General features: G+C 41.7%; 1 protein-coding gene across 3 annotated transcripts; it reads left to right on the forward strand.

The window, feature by feature from the left end:
* Window positions 1-5667: 5667 nt before the first annotated feature.
* Window positions 5668-23250, forward strand: PRKAB2 (protein kinase AMP-activated non-catalytic subunit beta 2). 3 transcript variants are annotated; one of them, XM_047084371.1, is made up of 8 exons: window positions 5669-5916; window positions 9772-9938; window positions 10769-10862; window positions 11095-11215; window positions 15525-15658; window positions 16552-16620; window positions 17522-17558; window positions 18686-23250. In XM_047084371.1, exons 1-8 carry the CDS (start codon window positions 5761-5763, stop codon window positions 18703-18705), a joined length of 798 nt encoding a protein of 265 aa, XP_046940327.1. In that variant the 5' UTR covers window positions 5669-5760; the 3' UTR covers window positions 18706-23250. The 3 variants fall into 3 exon arrangements, with proteins under 3 accessions (XP_046940326.1, XP_046940327.1, XP_046940325.1); XM_047084370.1 differs by lacking the exons at window positions 17522-17558; window positions 18686-23250 and adding an exon at window positions 17010-17156 and having other exon boundaries at window positions 5668-5916; XM_047084369.1 differs by lacking the exon at window positions 17522-17558 and having other exon boundaries at window positions 5675-5916.
* Window positions 23251-23552: the final 302 nt, after the last annotated feature.

The following is a 23552-nucleotide window of genomic DNA, read 5'->3' on the forward strand; positions in this document are numbered from 1 at the left end:
AGGACCTAATTTGATAAAGAAGGATCTAAATTTGATAAAGAACGCCGATCTAAATTTGATAAAGAAGGAGGATCCCTCTTGGGAAACGAGGAAAAGGGCATCAGCTCCCATGCCCCCAGTCCCAAGTGGAGCAAAACCATACAGAACCCTGTTCCTCAGGTTTTCTTAAACCAGGTCAAGGTTGGGTTACAGACTTGCAGGCAGCCACCACTGGAGATTAAGCTATTGATAAAATTTCCTTTCTCTGGTAATTTACTAAAACATTTGTAAACTTATGTCCTGCATGACTGTGATCTCTATCAGTTAACCATTTGTTTTCTTTCCTTTGTTCTTGGGCAGCCAGGAGTGCCTGAGGAATGTCACACATGTCCTACCACAGGGGTAGGGAGGTGGGCAGGTGGGGTTGTGGGTGTTAGCTCGTGCTTTGCCCTCAGATTGCTTTTGGCTCCCTCATCAATATGATCCAGCAATCCCACTTCTGGGTATATATCCAAAGGAAATGAAACCAGGATCTCAAATAGGTACCTGCACTCCCATATTTGTTGCAGCGTTATTTACAATTGCCAAGATATGGAAGCAACCTAAGTGTCCACGGATGAAGGGATAAAAAAAAATGTGTTATATAAAGTGGAAAATTATTCAGCCATGAGAAAAAAGAAAATCTTGCCATTTACAACATCATGGATAGACCTTAAGGGCATTATGCTAAGTGAAATGTCAGACAGAGAAAGGAAATAAGTCAAACAGAGAAAGACGAATACCACACGATCTCACTTCTACACAGAATCTAAAAACAAAAACAAAAACAAAAAAGTCAAACTCAGGGAAACAGGGATCGAATAGTAGTTGCCAGGGACTAATTGGTGGAAAAAAGGGTGAGATGTTGCTATAAGGGTATAAACTTTCAGTTATGAGTAAGAATATCTAATGCACAGCATGGTGTCTATAGTAAATAATAACTATTAGGAAATTTCCTAAAATTGTAAATCCTAAGCAGTATCACCACATACACACAAAGTTAACTGTGGATCAATGGGTGTGTTAATTAACTTGATTGTGATAATCATTCCACGGTGTTTATATATACCAAGTCATTATGTTGGACACTTTAAATATATATAATTTTGTCAATTATACCTCAATAAAGCTGGAAAATTTTTTTAAATAAAACCAATGGTATTTGTTTTTAAAAATAATTGATTTCCACAATGATTGAGTATTCTCTTATGTGTGTAAACTTGCATCTTTCCTCTTGCTAAAGCCAATTTTTAAAATAGTATTAAATTTTTGTTTTTGGGGGCGCCTGGGTGGCTCAGTCCGTTAAGCATCCAACTTCGGCTCAGGTCATGATCTTAAGGTTTCTGAGTTGGGAGCCCCACATCAGGCTGTATCAGCAGGGAGCCAGCTTCGGATCCTCTGTCGTCCTTTCTCTCTGCCCCTTCCCAGCTTGCTCTCTCTCTCTCTCCAAAATAAACACTTAAAAACTTTTTTATTTTTTATTGAGGTATACTTTTCATACCATAACACTCACCCTTTTAAGTGTACCATACTGTGCTTTGGCAGATGCACACAACCACTACAATCAGGATTTAGAACTGTTCTCTATCCCCTAAAATTCCTTTGTGCTCCTTTGTACTCAACCCCTTCTCCCATCTTCAACTCCTAGAAGGCAGGGTTCTGTTTCTGATCCTCTGCTTTTTCCAGAATGTCATGTAAATGGAGTCTGGCTTCTTTCACACCCCATAACACATGTGCAATTCATCCATGTGTGTATGGAGTTTAATCCTTTTTATTGCTGAGTAGTTTTCCATTTACAGTTCTGCCACATTTTGTTTATTGACTCACCAGGTGAAGGACATTTGTGTTGTTTCCATTTGGGGATAAATAGCATAAAGCAACATATAATTGTACAAATAAACATTTGTATACAGGCTTTTGTGTGAACTTATCTTTATTTCACCTGGATAAATACTTAGGAGTGAGATTACTAAACTACATGTTAAGTGAATGTTTAACTTTATAAAAACTATCAATCAGGCTGTTGGGGCGCCTGGGTGGCTCAGTCGGTTAAGTGCCAGACTTCAGCTCAGGTCATGATCTCACGGTTTGTGGGTTCGAGCCCCACGTCAGGCTCTGTGCTGACAGCTCAGAGCCTGGAGCCTGCTTCAGATTCTGTGTCTCCCTCTCTCTCTGCCCCTCCCCTGCTTGTGCTCTATCTCTTTCTCAAAAAAAATAAACATTAAAAATTTTTTTTAAACATCAGGCTGTTTTTTGAGATGGAAATCACCAAGATGACATGTCCTACCCCTCCCTGATCACAAATGGGAGGGGAGATGGGGATATAAACCTCCAGATGCTCCATCTAATCTGCCATCAAGTTCTGTAAAATCAGTACACTCTTCTCCCATTCCCAAGTCCTCACCTCTCAGAGGAAGGACACCTTTAGCAGTGCACATAAAAGTTTACTGTGCTATGAGGTGTCCCAGGCTGTTATTTGCCTCTGTTTATCAGGCAGAATGGCTGATCTGAAGAGATCAGTGGCAATGACGTCTGAGACACAGTAACATCCAGCAAACCCCCACCAACTACTTTACCTATTACCTCCTTTTCCTTCTCTCTGTAAAGAAAGAGAGAACATCGGGACACCAACAATAAAATTAAGTGGAGAAATTATACTCGTATTGGTTAAGAGATCTTGTTTCTTTACCTAGTCATTCACGAGTCTACGAAAACAAACTTGGGACTAGAAAGAAACAGTTAATCCTTCCTATGGTGTCAATTACTTCCATCCTGTGTCTAAATATGCAATATGCAGAGCTGACTTAATGTTAACTATCGCCTGATTTATAAATGCTACTAGAGCAGAACAGTGTCATGGACTAATTCCCCAAAGGAGAAAACCCAAAAATCACTTCTATTTATTTTTTTTTTTTATAATTTTTTTTTCAACGTTTATTTATTTTTGGGACAGCGAGAGACAGAGCATGAACGGGGGAGGGGCAGAGAGAGAGGGAGACACAGAATCGGAAGCAGGCTCCAGGCTCCGAGCCATCAGCCCAGAGCCTGACGCGGGGCTCGAACTCACGGACCGCGAGATCGTGACCTGGCTGAAGTCGGACGCTTAACCGACTGCGCCACCCAGGCGCCCCAGAAATCACTTCTATTTAGTTTTACAAGTTTATTTCTTAAGAAGTTTCGCTTGCTCCAGTATAACACTTGGTTTCCTTCTCCTATGCTGATTTGACTGTTGTAAAGTAATACACACCAGGGACATATTATTTGGCATAGAGAAACCACCCTGGGGTTAGAGAGCTGAATAGTGCACAAGTTAAGGTTGAATGTATTACTCCTTCAAGGGCCTTGCTTCACATCCCATGGAAAGCATAAAATGAACTGGCGGGGAGGGAAACGGTAGGGACCAAAGAGGAGACAGCCAGGAAGTCAAGATTTTGGAGGGATGAGCAAAAGGTTGCCGTAAAAATGTACCTTTTTTTCTGCAAACTGTCTTTGGTTAAAAGCCAGAGAATAACTGAGTTCATTAGAGGCAGAGGAAAGACAAAAGGAAGAGAAGCGGATTTGTTGAACTTAAGTGGATGGATTTTCAATTTAAAATAAACTTTTCAACAAACAGAACTACTCATTCAGAAAGGGTGGTCTTGGGGCACCTGGGTGGCTCAGCCCATTAAGCCTCTAACCTCAGCTCTGGTCATGATCTTGCAGTTTGTGAGTTCCAGTCCCCAGTCCCGCTCTGCTGACAGCTCAGAGCCTGGAGCCTGCTTCGGATTCAGTGTCTCCCTCCCTCTCTGCCCCTCCCCCCCCCAAATAAATAAACATTAAAAATTTCAAAAAGAAAATAAAGGGTGGCTTTGTACAACTTGGATTCCCCATCACTGGTTGTTTAAGTGGTATTATCTTGTTAGAAATGTAGTAAACAGTATTCATGTATCCCTCATTGGGTAAATGTGTATTAAAAGCTTACTCTGTACAAGGTGCATGCAGAATATGTTGGGTAAATGTGTATTAAAAGCTTACTCTGGGGGCGCCTGGGGGGCGCAGTCGGTTAAGCGTCCGACTTCAGCCAGGTCACGATCTCGCGGTCCGTGAGTTCGAGCCCCGCGTCAGGCTCTGGGCTGATGGCTCAGAGCCTGGAGCCTGTTTCCGATTCTGTGTCTCCCTCTCTCTCTGCCCCTCCCCCGTTCATGCTCTGTCTCTCTCTGTCCCCCCCAAAAAATAAATAAACGTTGAAAAATAAATAAATAAATAAATAAATAAATAAATAAATAAATAAATAAATAAATAAATAAAAGCTTACTCTGTACAAGGTGCATGCAGAATATGAAGAGGAATCATCCAGATTTGCTCTCTGCCAGCTGTCAAAGCAGTGCTTCTTACACTCCAGTATGTATACACATTCCCCCGACGCTCTTGTTAAAAGGCAGATTCTGATTGTGTAGTTAAGGCCTCAGATTCTACACCTGTAACAAGTGCCCAGGTGATGCCAATGTTGCTGGGCTGGGTTCACACATACTGAGTGATAAGGGTTTCTCGTAGGGAATTAGGCATGCACATAATTATACAAAGTAAGAATTAGTAAATACCATAGAAGTTCCATTAATTATCAGTAAAAACCTAGATCTGTCCCAATCCTAGAACTATCTTTGTCCTTTTCTGCCTTCCGTGTTCCTTGTTTTTGTTGTTGCTCTTTCTCAAATTTTATTTCTTCCGGGGTTGCTCACTGTACATGCTGTCTCTTAGCTTAGAATAGCTTTCTCCGCCTCTTCAGACTAACGTTTCACTAATTTGTCAAGGTTTATCTCCTAATCACCCGTTATTCCCTGGGCCCCAGTCGAGGCTGACTGCTCCCCACATCAGTTAGTTTGAACCTCAAGCGATTGCCGCTACTTCCTTCTGACTCCAGTAGGAAGTCTGGTTTTTAATTCCCCATCGGAACCCACCTCTTCGGGCCTATCCTAAAAACCCTGCCCAGAAAACGTTTTGGCGAACCTGAAGCCGTGTCAGGCGGCCGGGAAGACAGCAGCACCGCTTCTCCGGGTACAGAACACCCGAGCCCAGCGAGGCGGTTCTAAGTGTCACCTGGAGACCGCGCCCATAAAGGAAAGCCCGGGGGCTGACCGCGACAATGATTCCTGGTCCAGGGCCCCCGACCGGACATCCCAGCCCCGGCGCGAGGCTAACTGCGGAGCTGGCGCCCCCGCCTGGCGCAGGAGGCTGCCCACCACCGAGGCGCTGGCGGCTAGAGAGGCCGGCGAGCTCCCGGTGCCGTCGCCGCGCGGCCGCAGGGAACGCGCGGGGCGGGCCTCGCGCCACTGGCCTTGTAGCCATTTTAGGAGGAAATCAGGTTCGCTAGCCCGGGGCGCGGCTTCAATTTCAATAACTTTATTGGTGGCCTTATCCGCAGAACAACCATCGCACTGGTGGCTGGGGGAGGAGGGAGAGCATCGCGGGAGGTGATTGGGGTGGGGGCGCGCCTGGGCAGTGCGCGCGGGGATGCGGGGAGTTCCCCAAAGTGGGTTTCCTGAGCAGCAGGCATCCAGAGGGTTTGGAGTGGGGGGGTTCCGGGCGCCCCTGGAGGCTGGGGAAGGAGGGGTCCCCGGGCTCGGCTTCCCTGGGGCGGGGATTCCCTTGCCCGAGTCCCCAGGCGCAGGGGCGGAGCCAGGGGCGTCCCTGACGCGGCCGCCGGGGTGTTCCTAGTCCGGTGTTGTTCCCCACGGCAGGTGGCCCCGGACTCGAGCTGCAGCCATGGGAAACACCACCAGCGACCGGGTGGCTGGGGAGCGCCATGGCGCCAAGGCTGCACGCTCCGAGGGCGCCGGCGGCCATGCGCCGGGTAAGGAGCACAAAATCATGGTGGGGAGTACCGACGATCCCAGCGTCTTCAGCCTGCCGGACTCCAAGGTGAGCGTTCCCCACGCCCCCAGCGGGCGCTGCCGCAGCGGGCTGGGTGTCAGCGCTCCTCCTCTCTTGGTTCTTTCTTAGCACGCTGACCTAGCTTACGGTTTTCTGAATTAAAGGGATTTTTCGGGCACGGAGATGTTGGATGGTAACTACTCCTGCGGTGCTGCCTCAAAATAGAATAGAGGCGGAGTTTTTGTTTTTCGACTAATCTGTTGGCCATGATTACGATGGGGACTGTAGACACCCCCACCCCCAATATCTGGTTTTCCTAACAGGCAGGTGCCCTCTTCTAGAGTATTGATGAACTTATAGGTTGTAAATTGCCTGAGTTGCTGACCATAGGCAGCAGTTTCTCAAATTTGCCCGGAGGTGGGTAAGTGACTTTATTTTTCCTGACAACTTATATGTATCAGTATCATTTTGCCCTTCTAAGAACTCAGCACTTCTTTTTTTTATTTATTTAAATTCAAGTTAGTTAACATACAGTGTAGTATTGGCTTTAAGAACTCAGCATTTCTGATCCTCTTGCCCTTTGCATGGCTGTGAGCCATGCAACGGCTTGCTTATTTGATACAATCTCCTAATCTTGGGGATCAATAAAGGACCTTCTTTGGTTGACTGCTCAGTGTTCATCTCATACTTTATAGTTGTGGTAGTTCAGGTGGTGTTTCTTTCACACCCAGCTGCTCCTCAGGTGGGAGAGCAGATGATTCCAGGATTTCTCTGCTTCCTGTTAGTAGTTCATAACGATACCATCGCTGAAAACAGACAGCCCACAGCTGTCCCCGGGACCTTGAACTCAAATCCAAGGACTTTGAGAAAAGTGGCAACTTGTGTTCACCGGTAGAGATAGATGGAGCTGACAGCAATGTGATTACCAACCGAATGTTCCTAGTCACATTGAGAGCTGTCAGCATGATAAACAATAATTCCTCCAGACAGTCTGAGTGGGGTGAAGTAGAAAAATGGAGGGATTGAGGAGATTGGGGTGTGTTTGATTTTTTTTTTTTTTTGTCTTTATCACTACAAACCTTTCACCAAACTGGAGTTTTACAGAGTAAAGAATGATTTGCCCAGTCGGTGGCACGTGAAATTTGGATTCTGTTTATTTTCTTGAATCCCAATTGAGAACATAACCACAGAAAAAGAAGTCAAGTTGATTAAAAGGACCACTTCTTGGTGTTTCTTCTCCATTCCTTTCTTCCTTTTCCCACTCCAGGACTTCCTCAACATATGAGCTGTCTACCCAGTCACTTGAATTTACTTCTTCAAAGCTTTTTCAAGGTGGTCCATCTCGTAATTGTACCCTTTTCCTACATGGATGACTCAGGATTTAAGTACAGTGAGTGTGTTTGTCAAACTGTGACTGCAGTAACCGGTGTCCTGATTAAAAGCCAGGTTCCTCCATCTGAAATGGAACCTTTTTGGGGTCATTCTTTCCCTTTACCTCAGTCTTGCCATTTGTGAATAAGAAAATCGGTTCAGATAATTCCTCAGGTCTCTTCTACATCTAAAATTGTATAGTTCTCAAGCTAGTCTCTTTACTTCTTCCTTCAGTGTTTCACTTAAACATTTTCAAACTATAATTCTCATTGTTTTGCCTCTTTTCCTGATGATCTTGCTGACTATTTAACTTGGAGTAAATGGTCTTTCTGCTAGTCAGCTGCACTCAGGCCTGCCTCAGAAATGTCATGTCATATGTGGGAGGGCTTTCTTCCAAAGCTAGGCATATTAATAGTTTGTAGCTTTCAAACTCTAAACTGAAAATACTAAATCATGAAGGTAACTCATAGGAACAGTGGCAGTGGGGCCTGCATTCCTTCAAATGCCAGTCTTCTTGGTGGACCAGTTCAGTAGTTCTCAATCCTATTTGCACATTAGAATCACTTGAGATTTGTTTAAACACTATATGGAAAATTGGAAACATTTTCCACATTTCAAAGTAGAGAGAACAGTGTAATGAACTCCTGTATACCCATCACCCAGTTTAAATCATGATCAAATTGTGAACAAATTTATATCATCTATACCCCAATCCACTCTCCCCCCCCCCCAATTTATTTGAAGCAAATTCCAGACATCCTAGCAAATATTATTTTGTCTGTAAATATTTTAGGATGTATCTCTAAAGATGAGGTTTTATTCTTTATTTTAACTTAATCACAGTATTGTTATTATTCTTTGTGAGCCTTTTTAAAAATAGATTCCTAGGCCCTGTATCTAAATCAGAATCTGAGAGTTACTCTTAGGCATGTGTAAAAACTTCTGTGATTTTAATGCAGCCAGTTAGGCAAGAGTGCATTGCTTTCAGAATATGGAGATCAAGGTTTTCACTTAAGTCACTTATGTAATATGAAAGTCCCTTCAATTCTGTTTCTCAATTTACTTCAGTTTATGCTGCTACTGGTGTCTCATAGTGTAGTTTTGAGGAATATTGAGAGACAATATGCAAAGGTAGACTACCTTAGCCATTTTGAAAGTAAAGCCCAAATGAATAAGTTAATCCTTTTTTTTAACCCACATTATTTTATTTGCTAAATGTTTTGACTTGATACAGTACAGTCCTGTTTACCTGTTTAACAAAGTCATTTAAGCCGGTCTAAAGTGGGGATCAGCAAACTTTTTCTGCAAGGGACCAGACAGTAAATATTTTAGACTTTGTGGCCATATAGGTTTTGTCACAACATTCAATACTGCTACTACAGCGTGAAAGCAGCTGTAGATAATATATAAATGTGTGTGGCTATTTTCCAATAAAAGCTTATTTATAAAAGCATCTGGCTCACTGGCCATAATCTGCCAACTCTTGTTCTAAAGGATGGTAATGAAAAGAAACTAAGTAAGGAGACATTTGTTTTTAGAATCCTACAGACCTCATTTGATATTAGAACCACTTTTGTTAAAGGAAGCTGGGTTACTTTAACCAGTTGGGTTACTCCTTGAGAGTCCAGAATTTTCATCCCTACTCCTGAAATAATTAGTATAAACTTGGCAGAAGTGTTTCTGCAAGTTAAGAAATCTGCAAGTTAAGATTTCATAACACTTCCCAAAATTTAAGAAACCAATGATGATGATTTTTTATATTTTTAGTGTCCTTTTTGTAACCTGTTTGCTAAAATGAAGTTTGTGAATTATTTATGAATTTCAGTATTTCTAACTTCCATTACAACTGATCATTGAAAACTGTTCCTATTTACATGTGAAAAATACATGGCTAACTTTATTGCTTTTTATAGAAGCATACTTTTTTTTCATATTTTTTTTCTTAAGAGGCACTCAGAAGCATGTCATAATTGCCTGCCTGTGAGTTAATCTGGTAACAGCCAGTAAGCTTCCCCCCCATCTTTTTTTTTTTTTAATTTTTTTAATGTTTATTTATTTTTGAGAGAGAGAGAGAGCGTGAATGGGGGAGGGACAGAGAGGGAGACACAGAATTGGAAGTAGGCTCCAGGCTCTGAGCTGTCAGCACAGAGCCAGATGTGGGGCTTGAACTCACGAATCATGAGATCATGAGCTGAGCTGGAGCTGGATGCTTAACTGACTGAGCCACCCAGGTGCCCCAATCCCCCTTTCTTTTTTTTTTTTAAAGGGAGATCCCAAGGCTCTGAAAGGGTGGGTGATGTATGCAGCCTATAAAGTTAGGCTGTGATTTGGGCAACCCTTGAGCATAAGCCATTTGACTATTTTGGCCCTCGATGAGTTGTGTATAGTTTATTCAAAATGTGATTTAGTTGCCAATTTCAAGGCTTACTGATCCTTAGTAGAAACCTAGCGCCCCTCTGTAAGCTAGGGGAGAAAGTGACCTTTTAAGAATTCCTGGGTCACAATTTAGGGATGACCTAATCCTTCTTACAGCTCCCTGGGGACAAAGAATTTGTATCATGGCAACAAGATTTGGAGGACTCCGTAAAGCATACACAGCAGGCCCGGCCCACTGTTATCCGCTGGTCTGAAGGAGGCAAGGAGGTCTTCATCTCTGGGTCCTTCAACAATTGGAGCACCAAGATTCCACTGATTAAGAGGTGAAGACAAGTGTCTTGGTTGAGTCTACATGAGTCTACAAAGGAAACCAGAGACCTGATTTCCTTTCTCAGGAGAGAGACCTGGCTGTACTCCTCCAGGGACTCTCTCTAGAACATTTTCTGTGACCAATGACTACATTTGTGACATTTTTTTTTTTTAAGCCTTGTAGTGAGTCAGAGATGTTTTACCCATTAGAATATCACTGCCTCAGAGGAACTTAGTGTAACAGCTTTGTGGGTACATTCTTTAGGACTGTTAACACAAATCCTATCTATGCTTGTGGGAAGTCATTTGTAACTGGCTGAGTCCACTTGTTCTGACTTCTGCATCAAAACAAAATACAACATGACATCTAGTTACTAATGTGAGTTGTTGCTTGCAGAGCAGTAATGAATTATTTGGTGATCAGAATGGCCCTTTACATGTAGATCATTTTTCAGAAAATGCTCACCAAAATGTGGAAAGGGTACCTGAGGCACTTCCGTATCCTGAGGCTACCTGCTATCTTCTTTATACTTGTGAGGGGTCTGTTCCTACTGAAGCATATCAGTTGTGCTAAGGCAAACCATTTTGGGGATTAACATCTCTATCATTCTTTTCCAGATATTAGTTAAGAACTAAAGTTATTGGGAGGGGCTGGTAAATAAGTCTTCAAGGTGATAATACAGAAAAGGAGAATGGGTCTATAAATTATTTTCTATTCCGGGGGACAATTGCTTAGGAATGTGGGAGACCATTGGTATGATGTTGAAAGTCTCATGGTTTTTACATTAACATTCTGTCTTCTAATAGGAACTTGGCCTGCTTAACTTTCTGTTTTCTTCTGTAGCCATAATGACTTTGTTGCCATCTTAGACCTCCCTGAGGGAGAGCACCAGTACAAGTTTTTTGTGGATGGACAATGGGTTCATGATCCATCAGAGGTAAGGCCTTGATTTCCAAGGGTAACCATTAACTTAACTGTGTCCTTTTGGCTATTATTCCCCTTGGTGTCAAATGTCATTGCTGTCAGGATTGATGGGCTCCTACACTGGAGGATTTCTCTCTCGATTAAAGATGGAAGTGCTGAGTATGATCATTTTTAAAATAGGAGAATTAGATGGAAGAGATGAATTTGAAACCGGGTTTATGAATTGTTTCCATCCATTGTTTCAGCCTGTGGTTACCAGTCAGCTTGGCACGATTAACAATTTGATCCATGTCAAGAAATCTGACTTTGAGGTGTTTGATGCTTTAAAGCTAGATTCAATGGAAAGCTCAGAGACATCTTGTCGAGGTAAGTTCGTAGTAATTGCTCTTTCTTGACGTGTTTTTCTTATAACGCATGTTCCTTCCCAAGGGTAGTTTTCGTTCTTTTGCTTTAATGTTTATTTATTTTGAGAGAGAGAGAGAGAGAGAGAATGAATGGGGGAGGGGGAGAGAGAGAGAGTTCCAAGCAGGCTTTTTGCTGTCAGTGCAGAGCCCGATGTGGGGCTTGATCCACGAACTGTGAGATCATGACCCGAGCCAAAAAGCAAAAATCAGATGCTCAACAAGCTGAGCCACCCAAGCACCCCTTGTTTGTTTTTTCCTTTTCTCCTTAGGAATCTTCTTTTTTTTTTTTTTTAATCCTCAAGAATCTTCTGAATCATATATATGTTTTATATATATATATAATTTGTATAAATTTTTGGGCAACCTTTGAGCATAAGCCATTTGTCCATTTTGGTCCTAGATGAGTATATGTGTGTCTATGCGTAAATATATATGTATATATACATATGTATACGTAAATATATATATATATTTATGTATATATACATATGTATATATGTATATATATGTATATATGTATATATGTTTATGTATATATATGTACATATATTTACGTATACATGTATATATGTGTGTGTGTACATATGTATATATACATATACACATGTATATATGTGTATATATGCATACACACAACATATATATGAATCGTATATATGTTTTATATATGTATATATGTAAAATTTGTTAATATATATATTTTTGTCTATATACATGTTTGTCCTGTAAACATTTAGGTCTCCTCTGAGACAAGAAAAACCTCAGTCTAGTGAATTTAATTTCAAACTTTTTTTTTTTTTAATGTTTAATGTTAGTTTACTTTTTGAGAGAGAGAGAGAGAGCGCGTGTGCATGAGCAGGGGAGGGGCAAAGAGAGAAGAAGACCCCTAATCTGAAGCAGGCTCCAGGCTCTGAGCCCAATGCAGGGCTCAAATTCACGAGGCGTGAGATCATGACCTGAGCCAAAGTTGGATACTTACTGACTGAGCCACCCAGGCGCCCTCATTTCAAATTTTTTAATGAGGATCTACAGCAAGACATTTGTTTTACATTGTAACCCAATTCTCTCCCTCCCTCCCTCCCTCTCTCTCTCTCTTTCTCTCTCTCTCCGCCTCCTTCTCTCTCTCTCTCTCTCTTGCTCACTCGCTCACACATACACACCTGTAACACAAGTCTCATAGCAGAATATGTGCCTTTGTTACATGCAATGTACTCTATTTTCTGTTTTATCCTTTCTTTCATAGGCCTATAGTTTAAAAAGCTATTTCTAGGGACACATGGGTAGCTAAGTGCATGGTTAAGTAAGTGCATGGCTAAGTTAAGTGTCTGACTCTTGATTTTGGCTCAGGTCATGATTTCATGATCATGAGATCGAGCCCCTCACTGGGACCCACACTGAGCATGGAGCCCATTTCAGATTCCCTCTCCCTCTCCCTCTGCTTTTCCCTCGCTCACAGACTTTCGCATGGGCTTTGAAAAAAATCAATATTGGGGGCGCCTGGGTGGCTCAGTCAGTTGAGCGTCCGACTTCAGCTCAGGTCAGGTTCGAGCCCCGCGTCGGGCTCTATGCTGACGGCTCAGGTCCTGGAGACTGCTTCGGATTCTGTGCCTCCCTCTCTCTGCTCCTCCCCTGCTCATACTCTGTCTCTCTCTCAAAATAAATAAAGATTTAAAAAAATTTTTTTTTTCCAGAAAAAAATAAATAGTGAAATAAAAGCCTATTTCTAGTAATATTTCAAGTTTTCATTGACCCTTTGGCAGTATCACCCAGCTGAGGCTAGTTGTGTCTGGTTTGCCTTGTTTAGATGCATTAGCTTAATCCTGCCGGTTTGGTGGCTTAGCTGGCAGTTTTATAGGGCCCTCCAAGAATGGCAGTCTTCAGGCAGGGGTAAAGGGGGGAGGGTTACAAAAACCCCACAGTTCTTTTGTGTGTATATTAACTGCATTATAAGTTTTGGGTTAAAAAAAAAAATTCCTTAGGGGCACCTGGGTGGCTCAGTTCATGATCTCACACTCTGAGTTTGAGCCCCACGTCAGGGTCTGTGCTGACAGCTCAGAGCCTGGAGCCTGCTTCAGATTCTGTGTCTCCCTCTCTCTCTGCCCCTCCCCGACTCATGCTCTCTCACTCTCTCCTTCAAAAATAAACATTTAAAAAATTAAAAAAATTCCTTGGTAGAGGAAAAGACCTGTATCTTTTTGTTTCTCCTAATACTACTTTTTCCATGGATTTCATCACATTGACTATAGCATCAGAAGAGTGATGTGCTCAGCACACTCACGGTTACCATTTTATTACATTACAACAAAGGCTGTACCGGTCTAAAGAACGGTGCACTGTGTTCCCAGTGAGTGCAGTTTTCCCTTGTGAGTTAAGAGCCTGCCCCTGCTACTCACTGGCTTTGAATTCATGGACAGGTCCTTCAACCATTTTCCGTAAGTGCAGTATATTAGAATATCAGGGCACGAGGGTGGCTTATGTAGCTTCTAAGAGACCAATCAATGGTATCATAATTGTCTATGAAAATCATACAAATATTGTTTTTATTATATAAGCTCAGAACATAAAGTTGGACATTCTTCTTGACTGGTTGGTTAGGCAGTGACCAACAGAGTTTAGTAATACTGAATTAAATGATGAGACTGCTTGCAGCCCTCCACTTTTGCATTAGAGGATTCTGGCAAAGCAGCCAGTGAACATATACCCATTATTATACAGAAAGAGGACTGGCATACTTTTGATATTCTCTCTTCCTCCTTTAACCCAGTTTCCAGTTTCCTGATCTCCTTTGTGCCTGTATGGATTTGCCTACTCTGGACCTTTCATATAAACGGGATCACACAATACGTGGTCTTTGATGTTTGGCTTCTTTCACTTAGCAGGTTTTCAGCGTTCATCCATGTTTTAATGTGTATCAGAACTTTTTTTTTTTTTAAGTTTATTTTTGAGAGAGAGAGAATGGGAGAAGGGGAGAGAGGGAATCCCAAGCAGGCAGGGCTTGAACTCTCGAATCCTGAGATCATGACCTGAGCCAAAATCAAGAGTTGGATGCTTAACCAGCTGAGCTGCCCAGGCGCTCCAATACTTCACTCCTTTTTGTGACTGAATAAAATTCCATTGTATAGATATATCATTCTGTTTACCTGTTAGCTGATGGACATTTGGATCATTTCCACTTTTTGTCAATTATAAACAATGCTGTTCTGGACATTGTGCTCAAGTTTTTGTGTGAACATGTTTTCATTTCCTAAGAGTGTAATTGCTGGGCCATCGGATAACTTTACATTTAACTTTTGAAGGAATTGGCCACCTGTTCTCCAAAGCTATTGTACTATTCTCTCCGGCAACAGGATGGTACAAAGGTTCCAATTTCTCCACATCCTCACCAATAATTACTTAAAAAAAAATTTTTTTTAATGTTTATTTAGTTTTGAGAGTGAGAGAGAAAGAGAGCACAAGCTGGGGAGGGGCAGAGAGAGACACACACACACAGGATCCAAGGCAGGCTCTAGGCTCCGAGCTGTCAGCACAGAGCCCAGTGCAGGGCTTGAACTCATGAACTGTGAGATCATGACCTGAGCCGAAGTTAACAGACTGAGCCACCCAGGCGCCCCACCAACAATTATTATTGTGTCTTTTTTATTATAGCCATCTTAATGAGTGTTAAGTGGTATCTAATTCTGCTTTTGGTTTACATTTCCCTAACAACTACTTCAGTGTTAGTAATCTTGTCCTCACTGTTGCAATCATTGTAGCATTAGCAATCTTAAGAGTGTATATCCTTGTTGTCTGTTGCTTGGGTGTTAAAAAAACAAAAAAGAAAAGAAAAGAAATCTTAATTTTTTTCACATTGTTTGACAGTTCACAAACAATCTGTTTCTCATTTGAAACACCTGTTATCTCATTTGATTGCTATAAAGACATTGTGAAATAGGGTAGAGATATTACTTTCATTTGATGAATGAAGAAACTGACTGTAGTAGGAGGATTTGTCCCAGGTCATACAACTGATAAATAGATTAGCTTTTCTCTGAACCTACAACTTTGACTCCTCATCCCCTCTTCTGTCCTCCCCATCATGTTGCCATGTTGAGGAATTTCATGTTCAGGATGACTCAGACTCTTTGCCTTACAGTTGTAGAGCCAGCAGCTTATAAGTTTATGATCTATGATATCTACCATATTTAATATTAGCTGCCATGTATTGACAGTTTTTTTCACGCACTTTTACTAGTTCTGCAATTTTCCCTTATATTTGGGTAAATATCTTCCAGACCTTTCCAGCTCTCCCCCAGGGCCTTATGGTCAAGAAATGTACGTGTTTCGATCCGAGGAGAGATTCAAATCCCCACCCATCCTACCTCCTCACCTTCTTCAAGTTATTCTTAACAAGGACACTAATATATCTGTGAGTATCCTGAAAGGATTGCTGGGGCATCTGGGGGTTACTAGAACCATCTGATCCAAAGTTAGTAATCATAGAGGTCAGGATTATTACAAAGCTGTGTTGAGAATATAAATCATGTGTATATCAATAGCATTACAGATCCTTTTTTCCAGGGCTGAGTTGTTACTTTTCCAGCTATTGATGTCAAAATTCATAGTTACCTTCTGATCGTAATAAATTAGACCCAGAACCATAGATTGTTAGAAGTCCCAGAAACTGGGACTTCTATGCCAACAGAAGATAAGGCATATTTATCATTTGGGAGTATACAAAAGGAGTATAAGGGGTTTGGGTTTGCGTTTTTTCCCCATATACTTGATACCTCTAGTCAGTTCACTTGATTCCCACTAAGGTTTTTTGTCTCCTAACACAAATCTTCTGTACGTGTTGTGGGCAAGATTTTTGTTTTCACTCTTATTAAGGGAGATAAATAGATGCTAAGGCTTAGGGTTTGCCCTGGACTCAGAATTTTCCTAATTCTCTGTAATGAGAACAAATGATTGATATATAGTATCATTTAAAAGAAATATACATTCTAGTTTAGAGTTTCTCAACAGTTTTTTTTTTTAATTTTTTTCATGTTTATTTATTTTTGAGAGAGAGAGAGAGAGAAAGCATGAGCAGGGAAGGGGCAGAGAGAGCGGGAGACACAGAATCCAAAGCAGGCCCCAGGCTCTGAGTGGTCAGCACAGAGCCCTACATGAGGCCAGAACTCATGACCTGAGCCAAAGTCAGATGCTAAATCGACTGAGCCACCCAGCCGCCCCTCAGAAGTTTCCAAAGAGCTCTGAGGAAGAGTAAACTGGTTTAAAACTGTGCATTTAATCCCATTTAGTGATTTTTTTCTTTCTTAGTGTGACCCAGCCTTGCTTCCCGAGCCCAACCATGTTATGCTGAACCATCTCTATGCATTATCCATTAAGGTGAGTAGTGGGCCTGGCTCTTCCCCAAAATGAGAGGGAAGGGGTAACACATGTTCTCCAGTGGTAATTTGCCCTGCTCCCTCACTGAAGCTAAAGCTGGCCGTAATGGTCAAATCGTAGGAGAAGTTTCTTAACTAGTAGGTGGATTTTTTTTGTTTGGTTGTTTATTTTAAATCTTAGTCCCTATCCTATGTTCTGGCTAGCTGAATTGCCCTGTGACTTAATGAACCTTTTTCCTTCCTGGTTTCTTTTTGGATAGCTATAACCTTTGTACCACCCACTTAATTAAATTAGAGTTCATAGCACTAGGATTTCATTGCAGACAAAGCAAGTTTATCTTTCCAGTTTGGAGAATGCTCAAATATGACTAAGCCTTTTGCTTTCTAAAGGTGGATAGGAGCCGCTGTCGGGTGCTTCAGTCACATATACCCACTGATTGCATCTCTCCTCTACACTAGGTAAAGGGGAAATGTGACCAGATTTGCTCTGTCACCTCCAACTCTTAGCGTTCTCCTTAGTTTTTCTGCTGCCTCGGAGTCTGGGTTGAAAATTATCCATTCAGTCCCATCACATCTTTGTGGTTTGGCTACTGGAGTAAAGTTTTAGGTAGCTCTGTAGTTACCAAACTAGGCCCATTGTCAGAATTACCTGGGGAAGTTTGTAAAAATACAGATTCAAAGCCTGCATCCCCAAAGATTCTGAATAAGTATGTCTAGGATAGAGCCCCGGTAATTGTTTTTTAAGCTGCTTTTATTTCCTAGATGTGCAGCCAGATTAAGGAAATCACTGATACAGCTATCTTTAACAGATTATGTGATACTTTTCAAATATATATATTATTGAATTTAAATTTTATAATAACCTTGTGAGGTAAGTATTATTTTTAACCCCTGTTTTATAGATAAAGAAACTAAGGCTCAGAGAAGGTCATATTGCCAGTAAGTACCGGCGAGAGGACTGAGGTCCTCCTGTCCTCATTCCATGTTCTTTTCTAGTGGTCACTGCACCAGGTCTTTCCAAGTAGGTCTTTCTGTCACCTGCTCCTCATTTTTACCAGACCCTTCCTGGAGCGGAGTTTTGGTTTATTTTTTTAACCTGCCTCGCTTCTGTCATATTTAGGCTGTGATCAGCACACTGTGGTCACAGAATGTTAATCTGAGAAGTATTCATTGTAGATACTACAGCATATGGGAAAATAGGAAGATGCACTGGGATTAGACTGAATTTTGCCTCCTGTAACTGCTGTTTGGCTCTCAATTGATGCTCACAGGCCTGCCCTCTCCTCCTGTGGCATGCCCTGAGGCTGCAACACAGCCGGGGAAAGAGTACCTCTTACTCTTCATATTGATTCTGACTCAGGTCAGTGTCTTGATTACTGTAGTTCTGCTTGACCTTGACCCATTCGTTCTTGGTTCTGTCAGATTGTTTAGGCTGTTTGGAGCCACTGGATTGAATATCTTTCCAAAGAAGATTTTGGGGTCCACTTTGTTCAGAGAGAGGGATTCCTGAGTTTTCCTCTTGATTAGAATGAACTTTTTAAGTTCATTCCTGGTATTAAATGGAAATTAGACCTGCTTTGGGGCTTGGAAAGGTCAGGGTGGGGGATCACTGCCCTTTCTTCTCAGTACATTTTAGACTTCTAAAACTGAATGTCAAAATATTTTTTCTTTTTTCTTTTTCCATGCAAGTTTTAATTAAGCCCAATATTCAAATCTGAGGTAGGGAAAGGAGTGAGGTAGGAGACTAATATTTCTTCAGCACCTATTATGTGTCAGGTACCGTGTTAGATATTCTCATATAATCATCAGTGCCACCTTAATGGTAGGTGTTATGCTTTGTAATAGTGAGGGAAAAGGCTTAGAGGCATCAAGTAGATTACTCAAGTCCACAAACAGAGTTACAGGAGGAGTCAGGATTGGAACTTAAGTTGAACAGACTCCAAAACCAACCTATTTCTATAATTTCCAACTATCTGTTAAAAGTGAGTGACTGAAACACTGATGGCTGGGAAGAGCCGCCTGTTGCCTAAACTAATGAATTAGGTGCATGTTTCTTTCCCTTGCAGGACAGTGTGATGGTCCTTAGCGCAACCCATCGCTACAAGAAGAAGTATGTCACTACTCTGCTGTACAAGCCCATCTGAAGGGATCCCTTCCTGCCTCTGGGATTCAAGAGAAGCATCTCCCTTGCCTTTCTGGACTGGACCAGTCTTCACCGGAGACTGGAAGGCTAACTTGCTTTGAGGCTGATGTGTGTGTTTCAGAGCCTTTGAGTAGGATGCTCTGCTTTTGCATCTGATTGCAGATGAGAGCTTTATGAGTTCATGGAATTTATTTTAAGAAAAAAAAATTATATATATATACATATACATATATGAGAGGAAGGTTAATGGGAGCCTCCTAGCTAGATGTGTTCTCTCTGCCTATGGGGACTCCCCAAGACCTGTTTGGGGGAGCCGCAGGAAGGACCGTTACAGGAAGCTTGTTTTCTAAAATGAACGAAGAGCCAACTCTCAGGATCCTTGTTGGGTAGAGATTCTGTCACTGCTACCTTGGCTCTCCAAAGAATGGGCTTGTGCCAGACTTCTGCCCTACTTCCAGCTGCCTCCTTGGCAGGGGCAGCTTTCCTTGCATGGGTTCTCTGTATTCCTAGAGTGTGTGGCACAGTCTGTGCTTTTTATGATAACCAGATGCCCCACAGGAACCCTTTCTCTTCTCATTTCACATTCTTGCTTTGATAACCTCCTTCCGATCCTATACCTGACCCTTCCCTAACAACAAAACTCACTGGCAGGTGACCCCTTTCAAAGGCTACGTAAGACCTGACCCACCTCAGAGACTAGGGCTGCCAGAACGTCTCCTTTTTTAGCCCAGCACAGGCCCAGGCCACTTTGTTACCACTTGTTTTAACTTCTACTAAAGAAAATAGGTCTCAGCGTTGTAAGGAAGGCGGAACGCGGAAGGTCTACTTTCTTGTGTTAGTTTAGTGCCACGGCTTAGGCTGTCTTGGCACGTTCCCATCGGTTTTCCCACCTGGCCTGGCCCTGCTTCCATATTTTCTTTCACAGAACAGACACCTTTGAAGATGGGAGTGGAACCAGGGAATGCTTTAATGTCTTTCATCCTTGGGAGATTTTTTATGTGCCTACATTTTTCTTTAATTAAAAAATGCCTTTTCATTGTTCTTAAGAGACTACATAGGAGAATTTTAGGCCCTTGATAAATGGTTCCCAAGATTTTCTTCAACAAGAAAGTAGTAGTCTAGTCCTCTACAGTCTTACATTAATGTGACCAACCCCATGCACATCATTACACTAAACACTGTTCTAGATACAGATTCAGGTTCACTGGGTGCACCTAAAAATTTCTTTTAACTTCAAGATCCATGATGCCAAGAAGCAGGAAAGTAGCCCTGGTGTTCTAACCGTGAATAGTATTGCTTCCCTGTACCAAGTGCTAATGGAAAATCACTTTGTCTTTCTCTTTTTTAAAAGTGTTTGATGATGAAGTGAGGTCAGTGACTTTCATTTGTGGAATGAAAAGTAGCTACTCATTCCACTCTTGAAATGTTGTTCAAAGATAAAACTTTTTTTCCCCAAATATCTGTGGCTCTTCCATTACAGATAAATGCAAGTTAAACATTCAACTCTGAAGGAGGCCAAACTTGTTGCTTGAGAGACACCTTCACTGTTAAGATGTGTCCAGCCGCACTGAAAGGGCGCACCCATAGGTCAGTTTAGCTACCTCCTGTCTTTCCTATTCAAAGCTGATGACACAGTTGTCTTCGGGTTATGTAGACCTGTTAGATCCTGGGAGGGAGGCAGTAGGGCATTGGGGTGGTGGTTTTGCTGGGAATGTAAATTGTTAAGTGCTTTGGTGGTTACTTGCCGAGAGTAAATACCGCTTTAGCCACTCAAGGCTGCCTTCTGCAGCAAAAGGCTTGTGTGGGAAACCTTTTATTGTCCCAACCACTTGTTGAGTGGTGTGTCATTTAAAAAATCCAGGCCAAATCCTATTATTACCAGCTCTCAGGATCTACATTGTCTTCAGTTATAGTACTGTTTTTTCCAATACCCATTAAATAAGTGGGCCACAAAGGAGGATTCAAAATCCTGGTTGTTAAATGGAGGATTTTGTTACACTCCTTTTTCTTGTCAACAGTATTGAAATGTGATTGCCTATGTGTTCGTGTATTAAAATTTTTACTCTACACAGGTGTATCAGTAGAGTGGGGCAGGAAAAGAGATCCCTTTAATTTTGATTTCAAGCCAGAGGCTTCTGACTCCAGTGATGCTAGGTTTTGGTGCTGGTGGCCTTGAGATCTTCCCGATCTGGAAATGTAGAGTGTCAGTTTCCCAAGTTCTGAGGTAATCTCTTGGCCAAATGTGACATGAGAGCCCACCAGCTGGTATGGAAGAGGACAGGCAAGGAGAGCTGGGCGATGCCCCCTTCAGCACTGTCCCTTCTCTGCACTGCTCATACACCTCTGGCTCTGAGAAGCCTGTCACACACAGTCTGTCTCCAAGAAACTGTTCTAGAAGGTAGAGAGGAAAGGAGGAAGGTAGCCCAGAGTACACCCCACTCATTCTTTTATGTTGGTTAAAGGGATAGTTTATTTTCTGCAAGAGAGAGCTTGGCAGATTTTGAAAATGAATAAAGGCAAAAACCCCCCACATTTTTAGCTTTTTTTTTTTTCTTTTTAACCTACAGGAGTTTCACAGAGTCAAAGTTAGAAGAGTTAGAAAATCACTCTTTAGGAGGGCTCACCCTTTAAGAACTGCATCGTGGTTTGGGGGTTGTGAGGAAAAAGGAAGAGTGACTGAGCTAAGGAGGATACTAGGAAACTAAAGGCTTCCATAACTCAGAACTAAAAGTAGCCTTTTTGTTGTTAATTACATGAGACCTGACATACTGGAATCCTTGGATCTCACTGAACAGAACCTACTATATAAAACATCCCTTCGTCTCTTGTTCTGTTCTCTACCCTTTTTTCTGAATTCTGCTTTACCTTCAAGCTGACTTTTACCAGAGTCTCAGGTCAAACAGTACCTAAAACAAATGTTAGTCCTCTTGCTGGTATGGTCATGGTTATTAGCTTGCATTAAGCTTAGAAATGAATGGGATTTGGTCACTGCAAGTAACACCCCCTAGGGGCATACCTGGCCTCTACGGTGTTGGCTTTTTTAAAAGCAATGCTTACATGGTAGAGAAACCCTGTAAAAGAAGAATCCAAGAGAAGATTCTGAGAGGATTGTACAAACCTCGGCCTCCAATTATTTCTTGTCTCTTGTAGACCTAATGGATCTGAAAAAAGCCTTTTCAAAGTGTTAATACTACATGCATGCTGCTAAAATGAAGTTTGGAAAGAAGTATTACCTCCAGGCTGGGCTTATATTAATCTGAGTATAAATGAAGGAGACATAGTAATGATAGAATCCCCTGCTTCTAATTGGGGAAATAGGGCTTTTAAAATTTTGACCTCAACTAAAAATGATATGCAATAGTCTATGTTGTATGTGTTTGAAAAATATTCTATCTCAGAGATTTCTAAGTCCTCACGTTCTAGTGATTTAGGGCACAGGCCTACGAGCAGATACACAATTTGTTCACACATTATTCTGACTCATCCTTAAAACCAAGGCCTTGCTGTCTTCTACCAGGGACTGCTAGCTCCAGCTACGCATGGGATAGAGCACCTGGGAGGGGTGGGGTTAGGGTCTTTCACAACTCCGGATCTAGGCATTTGTCTCTCCCTAGGTGCCCATCACAGCAGAAGGTAGAAGGCCTATCATTTCTTCAGTGAACCCAAACTTTTGGAGTAAAAGGGCCAAATTCATTTTTTAAATTATAAGAAGGAAGGGAGGGAGGAAAAGAGGGAAAGAAAGAGAAACCTTAAGAGTCTATTACTTATGAAATCCAATTCTTAGCAGTGGAATCCCTCTAGGATTCAAATGTGGGCTTTGTCTTGATTTACTTTTCTCGATTGTGCTTTGAAGTGATTAAATTTCATTAAAAATGAATGTATTAGTTCCATCCTTATTTGGAGTTGAATTAATTGGGTGTAGCACAGTGCTTTTGCAGTAAGATTGCTGTGAAATACCAAATGCTCTGTGGATTTTGTAGTCAGGTTAAATGGTCAAGGGGTATCTACCTACCGTAAGTATTATGTATTTGATCATCTTTTCTGTTCCCACCTACAGAACACTTACCTTACCTAGCTTGTGGTTTTAGAACAGCCAAAGCTCACTGATGTCCATTAGTCCTAATCTCCACACTGGGCCCATATGTGAGACTTGTTTGAATTTTGGTAAATGGGAGGATGTTGGTTGTTATTTCACTGAAGCATTTTGAATGAGTGCAGCTCTGTCATAAAGGGGGAATAAGACTATAATTTGGAAGGGAATTAAATAAGCAAGTCCTCCTTTAAATGGTGCTTTTTGTAACCTTTAGTGCCGAGGTACAGAGCTGTATTCCACAAAGGAATGGCATATGAGAATGGATTTTAAAGCTTTTCTCCAAATGTAATTTGTCATTGGACTTTGACATGTCTGAAAATTATGTGATGTAACAGACAGAAATGTGACATTTTTTCCCATAAAACTGTTGAATAAAAAATACTACACAGCAATAATATTTGAGTTTTTCGCTGGTCACTGATTATCTTATCAAAATCTATCTGCCTCAGTAGTCTCAGAACCTAAAGAATGTGAACTGCCACACAAACACATTTGAATAAAGAGAGAAGGTGTAGGTGTAGGACAGAAGTGATGTCATCCATCCATCTACCACTTTTCCTCTTTTCGTTCCAGGCTATGCTGTCATTAACTAGAGGAATGCAGACTCAGTGGTTTGAAATGCAGCACTCTAAAACTGCATAGTTAGCTATTGTCTTGTGTTGGGTTTGCTGAGACCCTAGACCTTGGGTTTTCACCC

The sequence above is a fragment of the Lynx rufus genome, unplaced genomic scaffold, assembly GCF_022079265.1.
Source record: "Lynx rufus isolate CCGP_SWC_20201006 ecotype Redwood Valley unplaced genomic scaffold, mLynRuf1.p SCAF_2, whole genome shotgun sequence".
NCBI classification, from domain to species: Eukaryota; Metazoa; Chordata; class Mammalia; order Carnivora; family Felidae; genus Lynx; species Lynx rufus.

Excerpts from the sequence above, each read along its gene's own strand:
- PRKAB2 (XM_047084369.1), top strand. The coding sequence starts at position 5,761 with ATGGGAAACACCACCAGCGACCGGGTGGCTGGGGAGCGCCATGGCGCC. Across the intron at positions 10,863-11,094 it reads GGGTTCATGATCCATCAGAG|CCTGTGGTTACCAGTCAGCT; the intron begins GTAAGGCCTTGA and ends CCATTGTTTCAG. Across the intron at positions 11,216-15,524 it reads CTCAGAGACATCTTGTCGAG|ACCTTTCCAGCTCTCCCCCA; the intron begins GTAAGTTCGTAG and ends AATATCTTCCAG.